The 26703-nt window shown below is 34.2% G+C and overlaps 2 protein-coding genes across 8 annotated transcripts; one reads left to right on the forward strand and one right to left on the reverse strand.

Annotated features, from left to right (window-relative positions):
• Positions 1–1309: 1309 nt before the first annotated feature.
• Positions 1310–25382, forward strand: LOC125063507 (facilitated trehalose transporter Tret1-like). 7 transcript variants are annotated; one of them, XR_007119523.1, is made up of 14 exons: positions 1310–1435; positions 2043–2167; positions 3412–3567; positions 5876–6078; positions 6239–6425; positions 6603–6988; positions 7858–7969; positions 9006–10753; positions 11752–11904; positions 12424–12626; positions 13015–13201; positions 17247–17623; positions 18554–18665; positions 19140–19812. XR_007119523.1 is itself a non-coding variant. In XM_047669988.1 (12 exons), the coding sequence occupies exons 7-12, from the start codon at positions 21039–21041 to the stop codon at positions 25252–25254; spliced, it is 849 nt and encodes a 282-aa protein (XP_047525944.1). In that variant the 5' UTR covers positions 9306–10753; positions 11752–11904; positions 12424–12626; positions 13015–13201; positions 17247–17623; positions 18554–18665; positions 19140–21038; the 3' UTR covers positions 25255–25382. The 7 variants fall into 7 exon arrangements, 2 of the variants coding, with proteins under 2 accessions (XP_047525944.1, XP_047525942.1); XR_007119522.1 differs by having other exon boundaries at positions 1312–1435; positions 1834–2167; XR_007119520.1 differs by lacking the exon at positions 2043–2167 and adding an exon at positions 2221–2323 and having other exon boundaries at positions 1313–1435.
• LOC125063508 (probable 28S ribosomal protein S25, mitochondrial) lies at positions 25349–26060 on the reverse strand. Its single transcript, XM_047669989.1, has one exon. It carries the CDS (start codon positions 25909–25911, stop codon positions 25411–25413), a length of 501 nt encoding a protein of 166 aa, XP_047525945.1. The 5' UTR covers positions 25912–26060; the 3' UTR covers positions 25349–25410.
• Positions 26061–26703: the final 643 nt, after the last annotated feature.

Genomic DNA, 26703 nt, shown 5'->3' on the forward strand with positions numbered 1-26703 from the left:
CGTATGCGTGATTTAACGCGTAGGTATTGGTTTTAGATTGGTACCCGCGAACTCTGTCAATTTTGACAATACTACCAACATTTTGTAAATATGTAGATAATTTTTCAGGATTAAACATGTACTCCGAAGAGGGGTGGGAATTTTATCTAAATCTTCTCTAACATGTTTTTCAAGTTTGACCAAAACATTCTTGCAATTTATTATAATTTATAACTCGGAGGTTCTCGAACCGACACGTCTAAATGAGCAATATCATTAAATACAGCCGCATGGTTCAAAAAAAGGTCGTGTAGGTTTGCATTATTAGATTCGGTCACTTTATGTAACATGCTAGACGAGGCAGCATAATTGTAAAAAAGTATTATTAAGGTGACTCACCAATTACTGCGACAATTGCTCAAACCTGAGAATAATCACGTGAATTACTGCGCACGTGGTTATTTCGTGTTTGTTGTGGCGGCGGTTCTTCATCCTCTTCACTCGTACTCGAACTTTGCGAAGAACTCGGCTTGTCAGAACTTGCAGAGAAAATATCTCCCGTGATATGAGACGGCTTTGTAAAGCGCGGGTGAGGCACGTTTGACCGCGTGGAAACACATTTACACAGATTTTAGCACTTTCATTAGCCATTTTATATTTTTAACGTGAAAACCGAGTTTACCATTTTACGAAATAATTATTTCCACTTTGAAAATAAATTTTAGGTCGATATAACATTGAATATACTGATTCATTTTTAAGTGTGCACTAGCGACTGTGCAAGACGAAAAACGACGCAACAATGAACAATAACTCTGGCGGCTTGCTTTAGCGCGGTAAAAAGTTAGTTCCAGTTTCAAACGCTGGGCGCTGGCGGCGGTGTCACGTGGTGGGAAAAGGTCGGATACTAGCGATATTGGGGTCGATATTTGGGCGGAAAAGGAAACGATGTACTCTCATAATGGACATTGGACGTCAAACGGAACACATAATATGATTTGCCGAAATGGAAATAATAAATTTCGGTTTATATTCTTACATTTCAACCAACTACTTTGTAACAACAAAAAATGTAAATAACCTCGTTTCTTCTTTCTTCTCATTTACAAATAAAATTATTAACAGATACCCAAACCACCACATTCAAGACTTACCAATACTACAAGAGGCGTTGGGGTAATTCTTGATCAAAAATTAAATTTTCACATTAACACACGGATTGATTCCGCAACAAAGTTAATGAAATGCTACGTTTAAATATTATTTCATTAAGGTAGGTAAGGCAAAGTAACCCTATAGGAATCACATGTCCCTAGTATTTTAGATAATGCCACAAAAACGTTGCGTTGTCTATAGCAAACATACGAGGCTCATTTAGACTATTTCGAGTAAGAAGACGTGACTTCATTGACCTTGTGTACCTATTTGTACCAAGTACTTAACTTTAATACTGAAGGTCAGTAAATTTTCCTTTCTTTTTAATCCTAAAGTTGTTAGAAATAAGTCCCTTTTAAGTACGCCTAGCTTATACTCTACTTTACGCTCCTGTGAATAGGCTGTCTCGCCCTTGCAATTTAATTACTAACATTCATGAAAATATCTTGATATATTTTATGACACTTACAGTAACCTTGTTTATAATGCTCTTAATGAGGTTTAAGTTTTGAATACGGTGTAGTTTAAATTTGCGTTTTATTTTTGCAGTTTGTCGATTTTTTTGTCCCTTGCTTCCGTGTTTTTTCCGTTCGTATATCTAATTTGTGTGTATAATTTGTTTTCATCTTTGCACGTATTTTTTAACAAGCATACTGATTTAAAACTTATAAATAAACAAAATATTGTTTTTTCTTTCAGGTTCTTAGTAGAAACAAAATCGATTCCATAAAATATCCAACTTTAAAGACAGAACACAACTTAATTATATCACCTATTTAATGTGAATGAATGTGGAAATTACAGAATTATTAGATCTTTAATCTATTCTGGAATATAACAAATTGAAGTATTTACATTGTAATATATAAGATTGTAATGACATTTTACTAATTGATAATTTCCTTTAGTATATGTTCGCAAGACAAGTCGTAAAGACTATTCTGCAGTTAACGCGAGTTTATATGTTAAGATTGTACAATGAAGTTACAATTATCACCAGAAATTATTTGGCAGTATTCAACAGTTATAATAGGTAAATGGTCTTATAATTTTTTAGAACTTAAAAATGTTTGTTTTTTTATGTAGTAGGAGACAAATGGGCAAGAGGCTCACCTGATGTTAAGTGGTACCCATGGTCACTCACATTCCCAGAAGGCTCGCAAATGCGTTGCTGGCATTTCAAGAGTTGGTACGCTCTTTTCTTTATGTATGATCATTTTTAAATCTAATAGGTAAGTAGGTGATCAGCCTTCAGGTCCAGTCACACGCTGTCGACTTTTTGGGTCTAAGGGTGAGATCTATAGAGCGCACTTAGACTTTGCTCAGACTTAACTATAACCATTCTTTACTTTTTTAAAGGATAATAAAGAAGGTATTGCATGAAATGAAACATCAATTTCTGTCTTAGCTTGAGCTTAGCTTAATCTCACCGTTAAAATGTCTATAAATATACTAAATCATAGTTTAACCTTAGTGTTTTTCGTAAGTAAAGTCTGAGCAAAGTCCAAGTGCGCACTATAGATCTCACCCTAAGACATGTCGGTTTCTTCACGATGTTTTCCTTCACCGTTCGAGCAAATGTTAAATGCGCACATACAATGAAAGTCCATTGGTGCACAGCCGGGGATTAAACCTACGACCTCAGGTATGAGAGTCGCACGCTGAAGCCACTAGGCCGACACTGCTATTACATACTTTTAAACTACTACTTTTTGAATCTACTCACTCCAAATTGAAGATGAATTAGGACAAAATAATAATACTTAATGATAGGTTTTCTTATTAGGATTTTCCATTAGTACGCAGTACGCTGAAGCGTAAGACCATTTTTGGTGTTTAAGTGTTTGACCTTGATAAAAGTGATCGCGACCGTTTAAAACGCACTTAAACTACACAAGGCAAAATAAAATAAATTCTGAAACAACTCAAAAGTTCCTTTCTAAAAATTATTGTTTTTGACTTTGATGATTTTTTTTCAATATTATTTAGCAGAAACAATTAATATTTCTAAGATCAGTGCTCTGTCATCTCGATTGAGACGCCACGGTTCCGTTACGAAATCTCTAAACCACGAGCACACCTCTATTTTGTTCGACGTTTCATCAGTAACTACTTTAATAACTGTCTGAAGTACCATAATCACTTGATAGAATTTACATGTGTTGCATTGATAATTTTCTTAGAAACAAATAAGAGACTAAACATATTTTTGACAAACACATTTTTGTTTTAAAAAAGGTTCTTACAAAATTATACTTACTAATATGTATTTTCTAGTAAACCTAAGTGTGCTAACGACTGGCATGAGTTTAAGTTGGTCGTCACCAATGCTTGTCAAATTAGCTGATCCCTCACAGACTCCACTCAGTCGTCCTATCACAGACAATGAAGGATCTTGGATCGTATCCTTGGGATATCTTATTAGTGCCTTTTGTAAGTATACTTCTCTCTATATAAATAAAAATGAATCTCAAACTCGAAGAGCGTAGTAAAATGTTCAAAATATTATGTTAACAAATATAGCTTTTGACATTTAGTTTATACTATGCAGCAATTACTATTTCATTTAAGATTAATTGTTTGTTGTCAAATAAATTTATCAAAACTTTTTGTTATATTTAAGTTGAATTATTACTTTCATTATTATTATTACTAATCTGCGTGAAGTACGGTCTACACTTATTTAATTGTCCATATTTTTAATGCATTTTATTAATATTAAATTATAAGTAATTCAGACAACGTTGTTAGAATACAATTACTAACAACTTTCCTTATAATCTTCTAATCCTCATAATAAAACGTTAGTAATCATACTAAATATAATAATAATTGTTTTAAACTGAACCTATAGCTATGTAAATAAGCCTTGAGAATGATATGCCGGATTTACATTCAGCCGTAGTGAGCAGCCCTGCGATTCTGTAACTCACTTTTCGAACTCACACAGCGGTTTTGATTTCATAAAATGACTGCTTCGCGACTGATTTGAGAGCGACCGCCGATGCGAAAACCGCTGTGTGAGTTCGAAAAGTGAGTTATAGAATCGCAGGGCTGGGAAGTGGGCAAGGAAGCTTTCTTACTTCATATGAAGTATCGCGATTACTCGTACACACTCGTCCTGCCCACTTCCCTGCTCACTACGGCTGAATGTAAATCCAGCAATAAATGCGTGTAACACTCTCGGCCTGTCACAGTTTTCTAACCGTGATGGAAGCCTGTTACCACAGGGTGTCTACTGTCTATAGTCCTATATAATAGACATCAGTCTCTCTGTCTTTATAATGGCGCGTCTAAACGGGCCATGTTTTGCTGCAATTGATGGCTGCAACACTGTGGCCGGCAACATTGCAAACAATAGCAGCCACACTATGCAATATTGCAGTAATGTCCCGGCCATATAGCCAAACATGTTTTGTATAGCCACATATGGCCGATATTGCCCCGATGGGTGGCCGGACGATCGCTAGGCTATCGAATTCAACTGCAATATTGCACAGCCAGTTCTATTGTTGTTTCAGTCACTCTCTTTGTTATGGCGCGTCTAAACGGGCCATGTTTTGCTGCAATTGATGGCTGCACTGTTGGCAACTAATTGTCCGGCCATTAGAAAAATATTTTAATGCAGCTGATGGCCGAACAATCTATGGCTGGGCAATGTGTTGCAATATGTCTGCAATAGTATGGCCCATGATGCAGACTCATAAACGGGCCACACAAACCGGCAACAATGGCTGACGAAATCACACTGATCGCAGCAGCTTTTATTGTTTTAAAAAAGAAATAGAAAAAGAAGAGATTGTGGATTCGACCTTACTTAAATAGGCGTGAAACTGTAGACAATTTGAGTCTTGAATTTTAATTAATATTTAATTTAACGTCAAAATGCAGCTGATCGCAAAACACAGAATATAGCAACAGGCACACTTCACTCATAGCAAACGTCATGTCGCGTAGAAAAGGATACACTGTGCCATAACATAGAGAGTGACTGAAACAACAATAGAACTGGCTGTGCAATATTGCAGTTGAATTCGATAGCCTAGCGATCGTCCGGCCACCCATCGGGGCAATATCGGCCATATGTGGCTATACAAAACATGTTTGGCTATATGGCCGGGACATTACTGCAATATTGCATAGTGTGGCTGCTATTGTTTGCAATGTTGCCGGCCACAGTGTTGCAGCCATCAATTGCAGCAAAACATGGCCCGTTTAGACGCGCCATTATGGCACAGTGTATCCTTTTCTACGCGACATGAGTTTGCTATGAGTGAAGTGTGCCTGTTGCTATATTCTGTGTTTTGCGATCAGCTGTATTTGACGTTAGATTACTACGTAAAAATTACTGCTTTTGACATTCTAGTTCTTGAATAATTTATTATCAAGACTTATTTCTAGACTCAAATAATCTACAGTTTCACGCCTATTTAAGTAAGGTCGAATCCACAATCTCTTCTTTTTCTGTTTCTTTTTTAAAACAATATAAGCTGCTGGGACAAGTGTGATTTCGTCAGCCGTTGTTGCCGGTTTGTGTAGCCCGTTTAGGAATCTGCATCATGGGCCATACTATTGCAGACATATTGCAACACATTGCCCAGCCATAGATTGTTCGGCCATCAGCTGCATTAAAATATTTTTCTAATGGCCGAACAATTAGTTGCCAACAGTGCAACCATCAATTGCAGCAAAACATGGCCCGTTTAGACGCGCCATAAAATAAACGTTATTTGTATTTCAGCAAACGTTATAGGCAGTTTTCTATTAGACAAAATTGGCAGGAAATACAGTGCACTTGCGTGTGCGGTACCGAAGCTATCTATGGCGTTCTTTCTTATATTTGTGACAGAAGTATGGATGGTAATATTCGCACGAGCGGTCATGTTGTTAAACGACTGTTTTTTGTTTTGTGTCGTACCAGTATACGCAGCTGAAATTGCTAGTGTAAGTCATATTTATACTTATTATAATGACTTTTTGTCAAGCCTGCCTTGCGATTCTGATATGGAGGGAGCTTGTAGTTTATTGTTTATCAGAATGCCAAATCGTAAAGAAAGCTTATAACCACCAGTTTATAAGTATGTAAAATAATAATGTGTTTCAGATAACACAACGTGGTTCTCTAGGATCATTCCTTCAATTATTTTCTTCCCTGGGGGTTGTAATTACTCTGTCTGTGGGTCCGTTTGTATCCTACTATACATTCAGTTATATATTACTAGCTATGGTAGCTATTACTACTATACCAGTGTTCTTTTTACCTGAGAGTCCATTCTTTCAATATTCTAAGGGTAAGTTAAATATGCTATTAGATCACGCTCAGAGCCGAGACTTAATTGTAACTCCCGTCAAAAACGTACGAGATTGTAACATAGCTGAAATCGCTCATGAAGTTCCGCAATATTTGACAATTTACCAAGCACAAATAACTATATACTGTATAGACACTAATACAACTTTAATTCCAGGAAAAACAGATGAAGCACTTAAAACACTGACAAGAATACGTGGTTCGGAGACACAAGCGAAACTAGAATTGGACGACTACGCAAAATCTGCTGAGAAATCAATAAAAATCAGTAAAGTCGAGTTATTAAAAAACAAAATATTCTTGAAATCCCTCCTGCTGTGTTTTCTTTTGTATGGGGGTTCTCAGTTAGTTGGTTTCAATGCTGTTTCGTTTTATTTGCAAACAATATTAATTTCAACAAAGACAAATGTTGCTCCAGAAGTTGCGTCAGTGGTTATTGGTGTAATTCAGACAATGGGTAGTTTATCAGTCACTCTGTTAACGGCAATGTTCGAGAGAAAACGGATCTTGATACTTTCATTGAGTGGCATGTTTATTGGAATGGTAAGTATTTTTTCTTCAAAACATATATTATAATTGCCTGTAATTTTCCACATCTTATTTGCATATACTATTCAAAGACAAATATATATACAATTTTAGTAAGCTAAGATGCGGCCCATGTCTGGGAGGAGGCCTCCACCTTCTTCCATCCATTTTTTGCGGTTAAAACACAACAACACGCGACCGCCACTGCGAAAACCGCTGTGTGAGTTCGAAAAGTGAGATACAGAATCGCAAGGCTGGTCTGTTTTTTTTCATCACAGCATAAACAGAATTTGATAGAAAAAAACAAAAGACTAGTGAAAAGAGTGTAATTAGATTGATTTACTCTTTATGTATAATTAGATTGTTAGCCTTCGAACTGAATTTAGCAATGATATTTTGACGGGAACATAAAAATGGATTATTTGCTTAGTTTCATTGATTGTAGGTAGCCGTGACAGGATGATATATGAGAAAAGTCGAAAAAAGTCCCTGGAATCATAAATACTAAACCAGTATATAGCAAAGTTTTAAAATGGAGTATTTATGTTGTCAGAAAGAGACAGAAGACTACTTTAATCAAAATAGTCCAATTCGACAGAATTAGTTTATGAATGAGGTCATTTTACTATTTTAAATTTTAATGTTTAAACATAAGTAGAGGGGCTCTGTGCCACGCATGTCGTTATGTTTTGGGTTTGAGATATGTCAGTTTCCTCACGATGATTGCCTTCTCCGTAAACAAGTGTTAATTGCGCAGAAAATCTATTTGTGCAACGCCGTGATTCGAAAGCAAGCCCTACACCACACTTCTAACTAATTAAATATATTGTAAATGCAGTCAACTGTATATTTGAACTTGTTGTATACACATTCGTATGTTCCAGATCGGCTTGGGAGTATTCTTTCAACTATGTGCCCCGGAATTTAATGTAACTGGATTTATGAATTATCTACCAATAGTTTCTTTAATATTTGTAGTCTACTGCTATTCAGCTGGTGAGTACATTTGCTATTTTGTATATCTAATTAAATAAATTTTAAGTGACGGAAGTATTGGTTGTAAGTATATTCATGTAATTGATCCATTTATATCATAGACATTTGTGGGATTCATAGCGGCGACACTGTTTTCAGTTACACTGTTAGTCTGGCTAATGTAAAAAGATAACGAAATAGCGCGGCAGATTAAAAAAAAATAGTATGGTATCCCTGAAAGTTTGATATATTTTGTGGATTTAACTTACTTGATACTTGATTTTATTTTATTATTTTTTACATTGATAGTAAATGTATTTCTATGATATTAAATACTATACGTATTTAGTCTTTTACTATTGATACTTAAAATGACTAGCATTACATGGAAAACTAAAACTATATTTATTATAAAACACAACTTTATTCGGAATCAAAATCAGAATCCAAAAAATCAATATGCATAGATTCATCAGTCATTGCTATCTAAAAAATAAAATAAATCAGTGGCGCTACACTACGCTACGGTCTGGGCCTCAGATTTCTGTATCTGTTTCATGATCATTTGTCTAATATACAAATAGGTGGTCAGCCTCCTGTGCCCGACATACGCCGTCGACTCTTTGGTCTAAGTCAAGCCGGTTTCCTCACGATGTTTTTCTTCACCATTATACCGAATGTTAAATGCGTACATAGATTGGTGCACAGCCGGTGATCGAACCCACGACCTTAGACCACCACGGATGAGAGTCGCACGCTGAAGCCACTAGGCCAACACTGCTCAGTTACACTGTTATCTACATATATTTGTACGGAATACATGAGCAACGTTCCATAAAGTAAACGCATCATTGGAACCGTGTTTTTCGTTTGTAGTAAACTATAAAAAACTGACAATATCCTATTGACAATTACAAAACTCAAACTCAAACTCAAATCTTTATTGCATTCCTTATGTACATAATTTATTGAATACAAAAATTTAACAGACAGGATAACAGAACTTATCGGATACAAACTTAGTCAATACAAATTTAACATCAAACATTTCTTTTAGGATTTGGCTCCTTGATCTGGCCAATTGGTGCAGAATTATTCGAAGGACCATCAAGAGCCTTCGGTACAACATTAGGGCTAGTGGTTTGCCAACTAACAATTTTCGCAACAGCTAAGTACTTTCTCGATATGACATCAGCTCTAGGTCCGGCGTCGACATATTGGTTTTTTAGCGGAATGAGTGTCATTTTTGCCATTTTAATTGCGGTATTTTTACCCGAAACTAAGGATAAGACATTTAGTGAAATTCAGGATTCGTTAGGGAAAACTGAAAAAGGTGTAAGCTAAATTCATTCAAATATTGTTGCACCTATAATGAATATATTAGGCTAGTAAACAGCTTGCCAGGCACTGGACGTTGAAATGTGTGTTTAAATTTATGTGTAATAAATGTCATGAGTATCTGTATGTATATGTATATGTAACGTATATGTATATGTATATAGCGGTCAACCGCTGGCCCTCACTTAATTATTTTTAACATTTTGGGATTAATCCAAAAACAAAATATATTTAAATTTCTTTAATTAATTATTACTTTTACAATGATGACTTAACTACATATAACTATTTAATCGGCCCGATATTAGGTGCACGAAAACTTAACTAGTAGAGAATTGACCGGTCCGATATGAGGTATCCGATCAAAAGCTTCTGCCCTGCGATTCTTCGCACTTCACTTTTCGAACTCACACAGCGGTTTTCTTTTCTGAAAATTCTGTGGGAGCTCGTAGTTTATTCTTTATTAGAATGCCAAATCATAAAATGACTGCTTCACGACTGATTTGAGAGCGACTGCCGATGCGAAAACCGCTGTGTGAGTTCGAAAAGTGAGTTACAGAATCGCAGGGCTGGTCTCTGTTGTCCGTTTCCTTATATAACGTAGTTGCGTAAGAGGGGTACTGGTATTGGGTATGCGGGACAAAGGGAGTGCAATGGATATGTAACAAATTAAATATAACATGTTTATTTATATTCCATAATAAAAATACTTGTTTAATTTTTGTGATATTTGTATTATTACCACATTTAAAATTACAATTTTACTATTAAGGCGTTGTCTGAACGCAGCATAATAATACAACATTGGGTTAGAAAATATGGTAATTAAGAATGTATTAAATAGATTTTTTTTAGAATGTATTAAAACATATTTTCTTGATAAAATCTGTGACTACGCGCAAGAACAAAGTGAAAATAGCTACTGAATTCGTGTCGATAAATTTTTATGACGCCATAATTACGTTTTAATTTTCACGAATTCTAATGTACTAATAAAAATTTGATTTATGTCTGTCTATAATTAGAAACTTACCCCCTAAATTAGTGCAATTTCACTTTTTATAACTATATTATCTTTAATCTGTGAGTTTCAGCATATTAGGTACGTACTTGTATTTAGAACCAATTGACAAATATACAAAGTATGAAAACCGTACGAAGTAAATTTGGATGTCGGTCAATATTTATTAAATTAAAAATGTTACTTATCCCAAAAATATTCTTTCTATATTAAATAAAAGTACACAAACAATTTGCTGAGAGACTTCCATACTTGTACACTACATCGTGGGAAACAGCTAGTGTTAAATTATAATTAATTTTAACGCAGTAAGTGTTGGCTTTTTAGTTAAATAAATGGCTAATATGTTAGCATAAGAATAGTTTATTTTAATATTAATTTAATTAAAAGTAACGAGGAAATGGGTGTCTCAGCGAATATTCGACAATACATAATTGTTATATCAGGTATTTATAATTACATTTTTGAGTCTTAAATTTCTTTACGCGAACTAAATACTACCTATATAATACTAGCAGACCGGCCAAGCGTTGCTGTGTCTAAGGTTTTTGTTATATTACATAGTAGTAAACTATTCAAGGGAAACGGTAAGAGAACACCAGTCATGGGGACCACCATGCTTTATTGGTGGTTATGCCATCCAATTGTAGCTTATGTGAAACGTTTGTACTTTCAACACAGCGCCATCTGTTAGAATTGTGACTATTCAATAATAAACAAATATTTTGCAATAAAATAATATTGCGGGTATAAATTGAGATGTAAGCTATCCTATCTATTAAGTTAGATCAAACTGCACTCGGTGTACAAATTTGATTGATATCGCTTCGGTAGTTTAGGAGACCATAGCGGACAAACAACGTGACACGTAATTTATATATATTAAGATAGGTTTTCTTGATTTTTCTTTAGTAGAGTACTTATTTAATGTATTAAGATTATGTACCTACTTAATGTAATGAATAATAATAATAATACGTCTTTAAGCATCCACATTTTATTGACATATATTTAACAAAAATAAATAATAAAAGGTAAATAAAATTTCTACTATTCTAAGATGCGGCCTGTGTCCGGTCTCTTTTATAAATTTTCCACCCTATTTTATTTTGTGCTACCGTCATCACATTTTTAATCGATATTTTTTACCTTTTTGATCGAAACGCAATCAATGCTATATTAATTACCTGTTAAACGTCTGTAATATGCTAGCTATAGCATATTATTTATATTGTATATATTTGTTTTAATTATCTCAATACCGGGAAGAAATGCTGCCACTGCCACAGCAACCAAACATTTTAAATTAGTTTCGTTTTGTATTTATAGATTTTTAATTATTGTTATTACTATGTTCGTTAAGAATATTGTGAACAGTATGTGTCAAATAAAATGTATTCTGTTAATTTAATTAATTAATTACAATTAGCAATTTTATATTCAGTTAATTTAACTTCTATTGGCATGGGAATGACTCAATCTTGGACATCACCGATGCTTGTAAAATTGATGCATGAGGACACACAGCTCTCTGAACGAGTTAATGAGGATCAAGCTTCGTGGATCGTGTCTATTGGATTCTTAAGCTCGATAGCGTGTTAGTACAATGCAATATTATATGGAGAATGGAGAAGTATGGAGAAAGTGGCGCTACAGAACTGGGCCTCATTTTCTGTGTCAGATCATTTGCGATTTTTAATAGGCAAGTAGGTGATCAGGCTTCCGTGCCTGACGCGTGTTATAAGGCATGCCGGTTTCCTAACGATCTTCCTACACTGTACAAGCGAATATTTAGACTGAAAGTGCAGTCGGATTTCGAACCTACGACCTTACAGATGAGAGTCGCACGCTGAAGCAACAAGGACAACACCAGCAAAAATAGCCTCTAACGTCCAATAGGACCCATTTCTGCGTTTGTTTCAATCATTTTTATTCTTATAGGAAACCTTTTAACCTGAACAAAAATTGTATTCAACGAACCCAGCCCCACCGAGCCATTAAGCTGTTGTTTTTGGTATTTCTTAATATAAAAGCAAGACTGCCTGATCTCCATAGTTTATTGTATTAAACCCTACTTCACGTCACTTAGATTTCTATACATTTTTATTACTTTCAGTCTTTCCAGTATTCTATTGGTTAGTAAATCTCTATGGCAGGAAGAAAGTCATGTTATACCTAAATATATTTCGAGCCACCGTCAATCTACTGTTCATATTTGCTACGGAAGTCTGGATGTTGTATCTTGTTAGAGGCGTTACGGCGACCTGTGAAATTGGTATATTGACAATTATGCCAGCTTACAGCGCGGAGGTTGCTAGTGTTAGTTGTATTTTTATGTTTATGTCCAATAAGTTGTATTTATCTGATTTTGAGTAGATACACATTAAACATCGTCATTGGTTTTAGCCCTTAGCCGTCGGAAATCGAGTGTCTCTGGGCGGCAGTATCACGTAACATCAGATGAGATTTCTGCCCGTTTGTTCTACAAAAAAAGGTCCTCTATTCGATTCACCATGAAACACATATAGGTTCGAATTAGAAGACATAGAAGACTGATCAATATAGCAGATGCAGATACGTACTCCCTATATTTGGTACTCTCTATTTATTAAAACACGTAGGAACCCGGGGGTGCAGTAAAGACCTTGCAGAAAATTTATTTTTGTATAGAAATTAAGGTTTAAACCAAAGTAATTTTTTTTTTCAGAAGCAAATCCGTGGAGCGTTGGGCACAATAGCACAACTGCTAAATGCAGTTGGCATGCTTATAATGTTATCCGTGGGTCCATATGCATCGTACTTGATGGTAAACATAGTTTATGTCACCACGGTTGCTGTAATGGTCGTACCAATGTTTTTCGTACCAGATAGTCCATATTGTATGGTTAAGAAAGGTCAGTGTGAATATTTTCTGGCTTTTCGTTTGCTTGTATAAAAAAAAAAATTCTTCTTTATATGTTCTACTAGCGACCCGCCCCGGCTTCGCACGGGTGCAATGCTGATACTAAATACACTATAGAAAAACTGTGCGGCCGGCCGGTACCGCCGCTAACGCTATGTCCCGCAATTTTTAAATCTGTAATATCTTCGAAAATATTCACTTAAATCATACGGTGTAAAGGGCCATATAGATCTATATTAAATGAACAATGTATTCAAGGTATTTAATTGGTTAAGGATTAATGCTGTATTGGTTAAAATCGCTTCGAAAATTAGCCATTATTTGTCATAAAAAGTAAATGACAAAAAAAAGTTATTGTGGGTTATCCATAAGAGATAGACATATACCATCACGGACTTTTCTGTAGATCTTTTCAATGTGTACAATACTTAGTACATTATTTTGATAAAACTCGTAGGGTTCAGCCTGCGTTTGCAATGTAAGCGGAAAAAATGTAATTATTTACGACATCACATTAGAAACCTCAAAAATAACAGTACTTCTCCACTATTTAATGGATGTTATTATACATATAAGCCTTCCTCTTGAATCACTCTATCTATTAAAAAAACCGCATCAAAATCCGTTGTGTAGTTTCAAAGATTTAAGCATACAAAGGGAAATAGGGACAGAGAAAGCGACTTTGTTTTATACTATGTAGTGATTAACCTTGGGCCTTCCGTTCTGAATACCGCTTTCGAATCAATCTAGAGTGTGAATAAATGACTAAAACATTGCCTCTGTTACTATCTAGTATCTTAATTTATAGCCGCAATATTATTTTATTGCAAATTATTTGTTTATTATTTGAGCCACAGTTTTAACAGATGGCGCTGTGTTGAAAGTACCAACGTTTCACATAAGCTACAATTTATAGTATAAGATCCCGCTATACAACGACCTTCACCGAGATGCTTATTTAATGAAACGTATTTTATATTTAATTTAATATGTCAATAAATATAATCCATATGGGTTGTCTAGCAAATTTCAGTCCAGAGTATGTTTAATTAATAATTTAAAAAAAATATTTTTTGAAACATTTCACCGGTATGATTATTAGATAAATTCTATACCAATCGAAAGTATGAAGCCCATAGAATATGCAAACTTTATGCTGCCCATTCTTTTCCTGTCACAACTATCGGGTTGCCAGGTATAAACAGGTAAATCTGTACTAGCATTTGCAACGGTCTGTTTATTGAATGAAATTTAAATGAAATTAAAGATTATTTTATTCTGAACACGGTGGTATAGGGTTGGCTGCGAAAAATCAGTCCAGAATTGCGGTTGTCGAATTTTAAAAAGTAAAATATTGCTCCAAGTGAATGTGTGCGACTGAGAGGTCCCAACCGACCATCCCATGCGATAGAAGAGGCCACAGCATAGCAGCTGTTTAAAGTCCGCCAACTTAAAGAAAGAGAGTGCGCATGCTATTTGGGCTTGGAAAAGAAAAGGATAGCGATGGACTCGTATTTACTATGCATCATTTTGGAGTAGTTTATTATTTAAATAGAGAAATAGTTATTTAATTTTTTTTTAATAAATAAATTATTTATGTGTATATTTTTTGTGACACTAAAGTATATATATGTCACCGTAAAATTGTAAACACCGTTAGATTGTAATCTATCTCGCGAGATTGTAAACTGTCGAAATATTGTGAACCTCAACGAACTGCTTACAATTTAACGTATTATTATTCGGTAGATTGTAATCTATCGAAGTGAAACCGTCAAATTGTGAAACGGATCGCACCTCGCGCACTGATTAATAGAACAGAATATGCCCCGCGCCACCATATTTGTTTGTTTGTTGTCGAATGTAAATTGATTGTTTTGATGAATGTAAATTGATGTCGTGTTGTAAGTAACTCACAGCTTTAGAATTAGTTATATGAAATTATTGGGAAGTAAAATTAATCTGTGATTGACCAAAGAAGTTTGAATGATAACTAAGTTAGTGTTGGAAATGAAATGAAAGAAAATTGAACTAATTTTTCAATTTTAATTTATGTTTGAAGAGAAAATATTCTTACGTTTCTGATTTTTTTATTTTGATATATTTTTTTTTATCATTTGATGTCAGAATTATTGATTACCTACTAAGTAATAAATACTAATTTTTGAAGTGCATTCATTTTATTTGACCGATACCCTTGTTTCATTCCTAACTCTATGGACATATAACGGTCTACTATAAAGCCGACCAATCAGCGCTCGAGGTGCGTACCGTTTCACAATTTAACGGCTTCACTTCGATAGATTACAATCTACCGAATAATAATACGTTAAATTGTAAGCAGTACGCTGAGGTTCACAATCTTTCGACAGTTTATAATCTCGCGAGATAGATTACAATCTAACGGTATTTACAATTTTACGTTAACATATACATCTTTAGTAAAAAAGAAGGTTATAGTGATTCATATATAATACTAGCCTGACTAAAAATATTGATTGAAAAAAATTTAAAAATTTACTACATGCAAATTATAAATCTATAAATGTAAACAGAGAAATTAAAAAATCAATTGAAACTATTGGAAAAAATTCAAAACCCATAAAAGTGAATTTTTTTAATCAGGGTAATCTTGCAAATTTTATTTTTATTATAAGAAGACAAAACAGCAACAAAAAACAACAATTAAAAAATTACTTCTATTTATTGTAAAAAATTAAAAATACAATTTTTTTTTAATTATTCAGAATCCGAGTCAACGGACATAAAACTACGATCTTCAACTTCTGAATCTTCTTCGTCATCACTTTCTGTTTCACTTTTTTCGACAATGTCTTCTATCTTTAAAGGTGTATGATCCCCAATGAATCCTACTGGTTTTAAATATTCATCTAAGAACCATCCGCAGTTCTCAGGCTCAAGTTTCACATAATATATTTATAGATTTATAATTTGTAATTTTAGTAATTTTTTTCAATCAATATTTTTAATCAGGCTAGTATTATATATGAATCACTATAACCTTCTTTTTTACTAAAGATGTAAATATACTTTAGTGTCACATAAAAAATATACAAATAAATAATTAATTGATAAAAAAAATTAAATAACTATTTCTCTATTTAAATAATCCATGGTGGATTATTTAAATAGAGTCCTATATTATATTTCCTATCCTTTTCTTTTCCAAGCCCAAATAGCATGCGTACTCTCTTTCTTTAAGTGGGTGGACTTTAAACAGCTGCTATGCTGTGTCCTCTTCTATCGCATGGGATGGTCGGTTGGGACCTCTCATTCGCACACATTCTCTTGGAGCAATATTTTACTTTTTAAAATTCGACAACCGCAATTCTGGACTGATTTTTCGCAGCCAACCCTATACCACCGTGTTCAGAATAAAATAATCTTTAATTTCATTTAAATTTCATTCAATAAACAGACCGTTGCAAATGCTAGTACAGATTTACCTGTTTATACCTGGCAACCCGATAGTTGTGACCGGAAAAGAATGGGCAGCATAAAGTTTGCATATTCTATGGGCTTCATACTTTCGATTGGTATAGAATTTATCTAATAATCATACCGGTGAAATGTTCCAAAAAATCTTTTTTTTAAATTATTAATTAAACATACTCTGGACTGAAATTTGCTAGACAACCCATATGGATTATATTTATTGACATATTAAATTAAATATAAAATACGTTTCATTAAATAAGCATCTCGGTGAAGGTCGTTGTATAGCGGGATCTTAGACCATTAATGGCATAACCACCAAAAAGGCATGGTGGTCCCCATGACTGGTGTTCTCCTACCGTTTCCCTTGAATAGTTTGCTACTATGCTTTAGCTACAGCAACGCGTGGCCGAATCTGCTAGTATAATATATTATTGATTTTCAAGTCCATATAAGCTAAACAATGTAGGCAACTCTGCTGAGAAATACATATTTTATCATCGATTAGAACTAAAAACGATCATAAAAGTAAATTTTGCCTACTAACACAATGTAATATAAATGCAAAATGAATTTTCTAGGTCGCATGAATGAAGCCTTAAAAACCCTAACATACCTGCGAGACTCCGAACTCTTAGCCCAAGAAGAAATAAAAGAGATGTCTTGCGTGTCTGGTACTAAAATAACTAGTAACACTATAAAGGATATAGTATTCTTAAAATCTATGGGCATTGCAGTTTTTCTTAGTATCGGAATACAATTAGTTGGATATAGTTCCATAACTCTATATTTACAGACTATCCTAGAGGTAACTAATACCAGTGTTTCTTCTGAACTGGTTTCTGTAATCTTTGGAGTGATGCAGGTAATAGCGTGCCTCGTGACGGCCATTTTAAGTGACAGAGCTGGGAGAAAGCCTATATTGGCGATAACGCTCGGTGGATTGGCGATCGGAATGGTAAGAATAGTGTACGTTTTAATGGAACTAAAAATAAAACTGATCCTTATTGGTCCAATGAAGCTATTGACCAATCACAATCAATGGATTCCTTCCTTTCAGATTTCGAATTGCTCTTACCTAGTATAGAATAGGTTTAAAAGTCAGCCCATGTTTTTGTTATAGTTTTTAAACTGTCTTTGATATGTTCCTTAAGCCGAATTTACATTACGAAACTAGTGGCTCGGAATTAGTTTTATGACATAAATTTCATCAACAATTTCACGTGTAAATTTACAGTTTCATAATGCATGCATCGGTTTCGCGACACTGGATAAATTTCGTGCCATGCGCATATTTTTTGTAAAACTAATGTCACGCAACTACTTTCACGATGAAAACGCGACACGAAACTAGTGTCGCGAAAGCATTTGCACAGGGCAGACGTGTGTGTTTGAGTGCATCGTGCAGCTAAATGACCGCCAAAATGGCAAACCAACGTTGGTCAGTTGATAAAAATATAATTTTCGAATTTTATATATTAACATCTGTACCACGACGTTCTGCATCGCAAAATGAAGCTTTGATGTTGACAGAGCCATGTCGTTGGTGATACTGTTGATTTCACGACACTATTATGTTTTGTTAAAGTAGTTTCACACGTGCTGCAACTATTTTCATGAAACTCATTCCAACATGCATAACACTAGTTTCGTAATGTAAATTCGGCTTTACGTTAGTTGAATGAACCGGAAAATCCGAAAATACCTGAGCAAGATTCGTGGTTTTTAAATTACGTCCGATCATAGAAACCGACTAGCTTAAAGTCATATAAATAGTTTAATGAAAGTTATATTAATCACATTTATTAACTTAAATTTATCGTGAATTCCATCTGTATTGTGTAGTGCAGATATTTTTTAAACATAACATTTTAAATGTTTATTTCAGCTCGGTCTAGGCTTGTTCTTCTACATGAAAGATTCTGGAGTCAAAATCAATGGTTTCATGAACTACCTACCTCTTGTATCATTAGTTATAGTGGTTCTTTGTTATAACGCTGGTATGTAATACTTAAGACTTTAAGACCTTAAGCAAAAAGCAAAACAAGTTATTAACTGCGACCCCGCCTCGCTCTTGGTATTGTCATCAGATAACTATTTTTCCTTGATCATTTTTCTTTATAGGTATAGTAGGTTCGCACATACATGCATATAATATTCCAACGGTGCGGGGTTCTATCACACGATTAAGAGTCGCATGGGTGGCCACTATCACTTAAACAAAGTTCTACTTTTCGGTTGGAATTTTATGAACATGCCTTTGAAATGAATGATCAGACATAAAAATGCCCACGCATAAAGACGAGACTTACCTTCACTAAAGATAAATTAATTTGTTAAATATTAGAGCATAATAATAATAATTATTATATTTATCACTCTTACACACGGTCACATTTATTTTTATCATTCAAAGTCTGCTGCTTTTATGAGAATCCAATCACTCCCTAATTCCTTATTTTCGTTCTTTGCAGGTATCGGTAGCTTATGCGTAGTTTTGGTAGCCGAACTTTTCGATAACTTAACGAGATCCATCGGAATTTCTGTCTGCATGACAGTTACAATGATTGTTGGATTTTTTAACGTCAAATATTTTCCACTATTAACAGAAATCCTGGGGTCCGCCACCGTCTTCTGGTCGTTTGCGGTCATTTGTCTGATATACATGACATTTGTATTGTTTTGTGTGCCCGAAACGAAGCAAAAGTCATTCTTGGAGATTCAGGGGGTACTAGGAAGAAAATAATAAAATAAATGTATTTCTTTTACTTCAGGACTCTATAGTGCGTTAGATGTTTTAGTATTATGTTATTTATCAACATCTTAAAAGTAATTTCATCGAGTTATGTCAATGAAAATACTATGATAATATTTTTAAAAAACTGCACAAAATACGATGCTGCAAGGTTTATGACACGGGAGTCACTAAGCGCTAAGTCACATCTTATGAGTGCTCTCTCTGCCAAAGAAGAGTGCCTTGCCAAAAGTTAATGGAAAGTAAGTTCCCAGTTAATAAACCTTGTCTTAATGACATAATCAATTCGCAATTAAATCATAATTGGAGGACAGAAATTATTGAGTTCAGTTCAATCATTTATTTCTAATCTTTACAAATGTTATCAATATACAAATGTTTAAATTTGTTTATACATTTTTTTATTTTTACTCGTTATCCTAACTTAAGTACCAACGACTGTTCGGAACTCCTTCACGGGAAAAGACCTTCTGCCCTGCGATTCTGTAACTCACTTTTCGAGTTACAGAATCGCAAGGCTGAGCTGTTTCCAAATTTCTCTATCCATGCTAACGCTTGATCTACCTTTTTCTAGCGCGCCCAGAGTTCAGATTTATTAATGCAGGGGGCATATCATTACCTCTTATTGCGAGCCTTTTGACAACCTACAACTGAGATGCATCGCTTATTCATACCATGACACCGACTAAACGAGACTGTTTTTGTTCCCACGTGGCAGCGGTAATCAGATTTCGTTCAATCAATTTGTATGAAAATACGTACCATGACCTCTCGACTGAACCAAAACTGGCAAGCATCTCAACTGGATTGTTTCAAGAAAGCTCATGGTAGGCCCCCAGAAATGGAGAATCGACTCGAGAGTCGCAATCGTAAGAAGTCTGTGGCGTTTAAAAAATGTTAATTGTGATATTGACATTTATGAAGTGACGTAAAGTGATAATCGGAAATCAATTCTTTGTAATAAATTTAATTTAATTTATTCAATATTTAATGAAATATTGAATATAGAAAATGAATTTTTTGACCATAAAATTCTGCAAACATCTTACTAAACATAATATGAGGAGTATTCAAAGTTGTTGCACGTAAATATTACCTATTTCTTACGTGTTATTAATGCAAAAATATTGTTTTTCTAGACTCGTAACAAATTTCTACTTAAAAAAGAGAAGAAATTGGATATTTAAAGCCATGAATCTCATACCTAACACCTAAGGTTTTTGTAATTTATTATTGCATAGCTTCAAAATTGAAACTCATACCTAAGTATCTATTGGATTTCTTTACAAAACGTACGTTTACGTTTGCACGTTTTGACGAATGTTTTAGCGGTAGGGCTTTTTCCCTTAAAACAATCACACATTTACTTTAGAAAAATATTGATGACCGATCTCAGCGCTTCTTACAACTCCTATCTTATTTGCCAAGAACAATATTTAAAAGAAAAACCTCGGCCTTAATGCCGGTTTTGCATAACCACTTCGTCCTTTACGCACGTGTTACCTTTTGCTGATGTTTGTTGTAAATATTATATTGTTTATTAACTGAATACTTACCTTTATCATTCAGTGGATCATCCCCTAAACATCTCGTATGCTTCAAGAACTGGACTGGTGATATGGTTATGGAAATAATAAACAGCGCACTAAAATTAAAATGCAATTTAATCGACACACATGGAAAGCGATTGGTATTTTTTTGTTTTTTTTTACGAGATAAACCATAAGAATAACCACAGCGACACCAGAAATGCGACAATGTAAAAGATCAGTCTTCCTCTTACTAAAACACTATTGTGCAGTAACATATGATGCTGAGAATTTATAACTATAAAGGAAAAATATTTATTAAAATGTACGCAGTATCAGTACTTTATAAAGTACTAGCGACCCGCCCCGGCTTCGCACGGGTGCAATGCTGATACTAAATACACTACAGAAAAACTGTGCGGCCGGCCGGTACCGCCGCAAACGCTACATCCCGCAATTTTTAAATCTGTAATATCTTCGAAAATATTCACTTAAATCATACGGTGTAAAGGGCCATATAGATCTATATTAAATGAACAATGTATTCAAGGTATTTAATTGGTTAAGGATTAATGCTGTATTGGTTAAAATCGCTTCGAAAATTAGCCATTATTTGTCGTAAAAAGTAAATGACAAAAAAAAGTTATTGTGGGTTATCCATAAGAGATAGACATATACCATCACGGACTTTTCTGTAGACCTTTTCAATGTGTACAATACTTTGTACATTATTTTGATAAAACTCGTAGGGTTCAGCCTGCGTTTGCAATGTAAGCGGAAAAGATGTAATTATTTACGACATCACATTAGAAACCTCAAAAATAACAGTACTTCTCCACTATTTAATGGATGTTATTATACATATAAACCTTCCTCTTGAATCACTCTATCTATTAAAAAAAACCGCATCAAAATCCGTTGTGTAGTTTCAAAGATTTAAGCATACAAAGGGAAATAGGGACAGAGAAAGCGACTTTGTTTTATACTATGTAGTGATTATGCCATACATACTAACGCCTGCATTATTAGTATTATCTCATTTACTGCGCCTAGTGGTTACACGCAAAACTAAGATTTATGATACAAATATTCACGGACGTCATTTTTTGTTTAACTTATTGTTGCATTGTGTTGGCCTTGTTTGGAGGTTACGAATCTTCTTAAACAAAGTCAGTAAAAATGCTTCTAGAGTTACCATACTAACCGTTGTTTATACCTTCATGAATCAAGCATGTTATATGAACAAAATTCTTTTAGGGTAAAATTCAGAATTGAGACTGAAGCGCTAACTACGACTAGCGTATGTTTGACATAGGTACGGTAGTCACATTTAGCGCCTTCTTAATATCACCCTTAATCTCTTATAGGATTTGTTGGAAAATTCAAAGATAATGATACTACAAGAAGTCAATGCACCAGTGTTAAACATGGCTGTCTCGAAAGCAGCAACTTTACTTGGCGCTGATGCTGTTAATATTGTTGATCGACTGATTTGGAACCATGATTATAATGGCCGGTAATCATAGTAATACAGTTAGAGATCATTAAATTACCATAGAAGACTGACTAGCAAATACCCACGTCTCATTGGGGCAAACAGATTTCTGCGATATATTTTTTTTAATTATTTATTTATTTTACAAAATAATATAATCACAATATGTTACATTACAAAACCGCTGTGGTTTGTATTAATGTAACCGTAGCAGTCTTGTTTAGGAGCGCGACAAATGCATATAAAAGTAGTTTTTTAATTTACTGTTTATATTGCTTAGCGTTAGGTTAGTACATATATCTTACTGGGTAGACCATTTATTAGCCGCGGTAGCAAATAACTCAACGTTCTCTCGTCGTATACGTTGTTTGCTCTCGAAGTACAGAGCCGAACTTGCTTACCGCTCGAGTCTGTAGGTACGTCATGCTCCACTCGTTTTTTTTTGTCACCTCGAAAAAAGTGCTCGACTAGAAGACATTTATTTACTTTTTCTGTTATGGGCAGTATATATTTATATGGTATATTTTTACCCACGACAATTTAACCTAGATCCAGCTATCTCTAGATAACCATAAAAGTAAACTGCCACCCTAATTAATGAATAGTTTAATTATAATAATGATGAAGTAGCTCTACCTTTTTATCACTTTAAATGTTGTCTAGGTTTTATATCTCCTACAGGTTCTACATAGGCCCCAAGCTATTAAAACTAAAATTGAAACCTTAGTAACGAACATTGACTTGACATCAGTTAGATTTTAATCACTAATTATAAACTTGCAGAGTTTTTTCATTTATGGCGGATGCAATTTTCGTAGCGACATCCACACATACATGCCTTCAAAGGTTTGCGCAGCAATCTTTGGTGCCCGTGATGTGTATGACATCTAGAACACATTCTACTATACAAGCAATGGCTACTATCATGACGATTATTGTAAGCTTTTTAAGTACTACAATTGTTATAAATTATAGATGACAAAAATACAACTAATAAAGAATCTAGTGGCGCCGCAATCCTTTTATGAATTTGTCTAAAGACTGTTTCTTTGATCATTGTTTTTAGTATAGACAAGTAGGTAATTCTATGTTCTATCTATTTTCTTAATGTAACAGGAGTCAAACTGGAGGCTCACTTGATGTTAAGTGACCATTGACACTCACATTGCCAGAAGGCTCGCAAGTGCGTTGCCGGCCTTTTAGGAATTGGTACGCTCTTTTCTTTATGGAGCCTCTAGCCCTATAGCAATGAATGTTGCTAAATTGCAACATGTCATTGATATGTAGAATAAAGAGGGTTGGGGATAGGACACAGCCTTGTGGCCCATGTTCCAACTTTAAACCTGTGAATGTTTAAGGTCGGAACATGCTCCGCCTATGAACACCTTGATGCTCCGACAGCAAGATAGCTGGAAGGTTTAGCTATGTCCAAACATACCGCCAGCCGCTGGCGCCCCCCTTGGATTAAATTGCCTACTATACTGTTTAAGGTATACAAGAAGGTCACCAGCTGAGCGACCAAGACGAAAGCCATACTGACAATCGCTAATCAGCTGGTTGCCTTCTAGATACCTGTGAAAGAAATCGCTTGTTCACAATAAGGTGGATGAACTATGATTTGTTAATTGTAGTAAAACTACATAAGTTTTACTTTTGTTGATAAAGTATGGTTGTTTCTAGGAAGAATTTGGGACAATTAGAAAATTAAACATAGCATATTTTGGCTCTCCTCATCCAGTTCTTAACTCATATTTGTTGCTTTGTCCAATTCTTGGAGCGAATATCAAATTTAAATGTTGCTGTTCTGTAAGTACCTTGTGTCTCTGTATATATACCAGCTTAAAATTACTGTTAATACTATTAGGAATTTAGAGTAACGGAAATATGTATTACATTTATAAGGAGTCCTATAATTTTTATATCTACAGCACAAAAAGATTTCCCAGAAGTAATGCATGGAACTACATAAAAACAACTACAAAAATTTGAGTATATATGAAATATTTCATTGTAATTAATATTTCATAGGTTTTGGTTCATAAATATTAACACTATTTAAAACAAAAGAGTTCTTATAAGAAAATGATATGGTCTAATTATTTTTAACTTACAGAAGCAACCAGTAAGCCCTCTCCTATACAAGGCAGGTGAGACACTATGTGCACAGTCCCACACTAGCCTTGAAGCATGCACAGACAAGAACAAAGCTCTTTGTAAGGCTGATGTTGTCATAGCGGGTCCAGAAAATGTCAAAAAGTTGAGTGAATTTAAGCTGTGTTACCAGGTAATATTAACATCTGTTTTATCTATTTATTTTAACCAAATAATAATTTACACTTTTAAACTCTATTGTTATACTTACTAATTGTAAGAGTCCTTATTTCCATTTATACACTTGTGGGACTAGAAAAATTATTAGTATATTGTATACTTTTCTATCTCTAACACATGAAATTATGTACTTATCTCATTATGACAATTTTGAGAAAACAAAACATTATCCTTAAATGTTATAAAGCTTTAATATGATTGGTTTAGAGATCCAGGCAGAGTTTGATACAGTTTTGTGTCACACATAGGTATGCTATACATAATCATAAAACTAAGCATGACAACATTTCTTTTAATTTCAGGATATAGAAGAACTAGCTTGTCCATCGTGGATATTTCTTCATACTTGTCCAAGGGGCAAAGAGGTGGATGATAACCTTTTCTTTCATGATCGTGCAAGAACATTTGTAGCTTTTGAAAATTTTCAATACATTGCTGCAGCACTTATGGCGTCAGCTATAAAGGACCATACCTTTTGAAATATACAGTTTAATTAACTAGTACAATTGGGGGAAACTTATGTATTTTCCGTAACTAAAGATTTCTGAATTTTACAAGGGTAGAAACTAGTCATTAACTAACAAAACTTACTTTATTTGTACACTAACTATTAACTAAAAACTGCACAAAACTAACTAATCTGCATTTTTATATTTTCCTCTCATCACTTTGGGTAAGGTTACAACACCAGAACAAGGGACTTGTCCATAAATTTCACACATGCAAGCTCTTTCACATCCAGCACCAAAATTAGCAGGGTTATCTTTCTTCTCAGCAGCTATAGCTTCAGCTTCCAGAACATCTTTTGATTTCCCAATAGTATGTAACAGATGTTCAAGGATCTCTTCTTTTGATTTATTGTCAATGTCTACCAAAATCTGTTTACCATCCTCTAAGTAACATTTAATAAATGGTGTAGGTGTTAGGTTCTTTAATGTAGCTACTTGGACATCTGGATTTTTATACTGGATCTGTGGTAAATACCAGAAAACGAAATCTTTAGCTCCTGCATTGTTTTGGCCGATAATATTGTAAGCTACAGAGAAGACCTTAATTTTATCTTTAAGAACAAGTTTTCCAGCGTTCAAGTAATTTAGAGTGCGTCGAAGGGGTGCTCTTCCTATCATGAACGGCATTGTGATTTATTCTTCGTTACTCTGGATAAATATTTCACTGTGTCACTCAATTCACCTAACCTAAATAAATCGTGAAAATTATTATAATACTCAAGTCTCAAACAGGCTACAAAAATCTTATTTTGGGATCAAGCAATTTATTAAGCCAATTGCCAATTGCCAGTTATCAATGTCAAAGTGAAATTGATTATGATTGTGACGAATGACCACAGATATCTTATTATGCTAATGGTGGCGTTTTTATTTTGTACAGATATACTAAAGACAAAGTTTATCTTTGGTTAAACTAAAATCGAACCGAGTAGGTATTTTTTCGACTTAAATAATAATATAATGTCCCTTGTAGTTAAAGATTGCGTATTCTTTGTTGAATTTTATCATTAACATTTTATATCGACAACATTAATTTTTACATAAAATAAAAATATAGATATACAGTCTGTTTACAGTCTTTTTTATTGTAATGCAAAACATTTTTTCTAGTATAACTGAAGATAATATGTAAACTTGTTGTTATGTTGATAGATCCTAGAAATGTAGACCTTCAGATAAGGTATTTCGAATTATTATTTAAAAGGGTTATTTCCGTAGACGGACTATGGTATAGACCAGGCATCAGCGTACAGCGTGTGAGATAGCGAATGATCGACATAACTTCATAATGTATAATATCTATATACCACTATTATTACCATGAGAAAAATTTTCCCTGTTTTGTGGGGTAACTTTTCCATAAGAAATACCCCCACAACATAATATAATAAACTAGCGCTATTCATATTTCATTTCTGG

This window comes from Pieris napi, chromosome 3 (assembly GCF_905475465.1).
Source record: "Pieris napi chromosome 3, ilPieNapi1.2, whole genome shotgun sequence".
In the NCBI taxonomy this organism is placed as follows: domain Eukaryota; kingdom Metazoa; phylum Arthropoda; class Insecta; order Lepidoptera; family Pieridae; genus Pieris; species Pieris napi.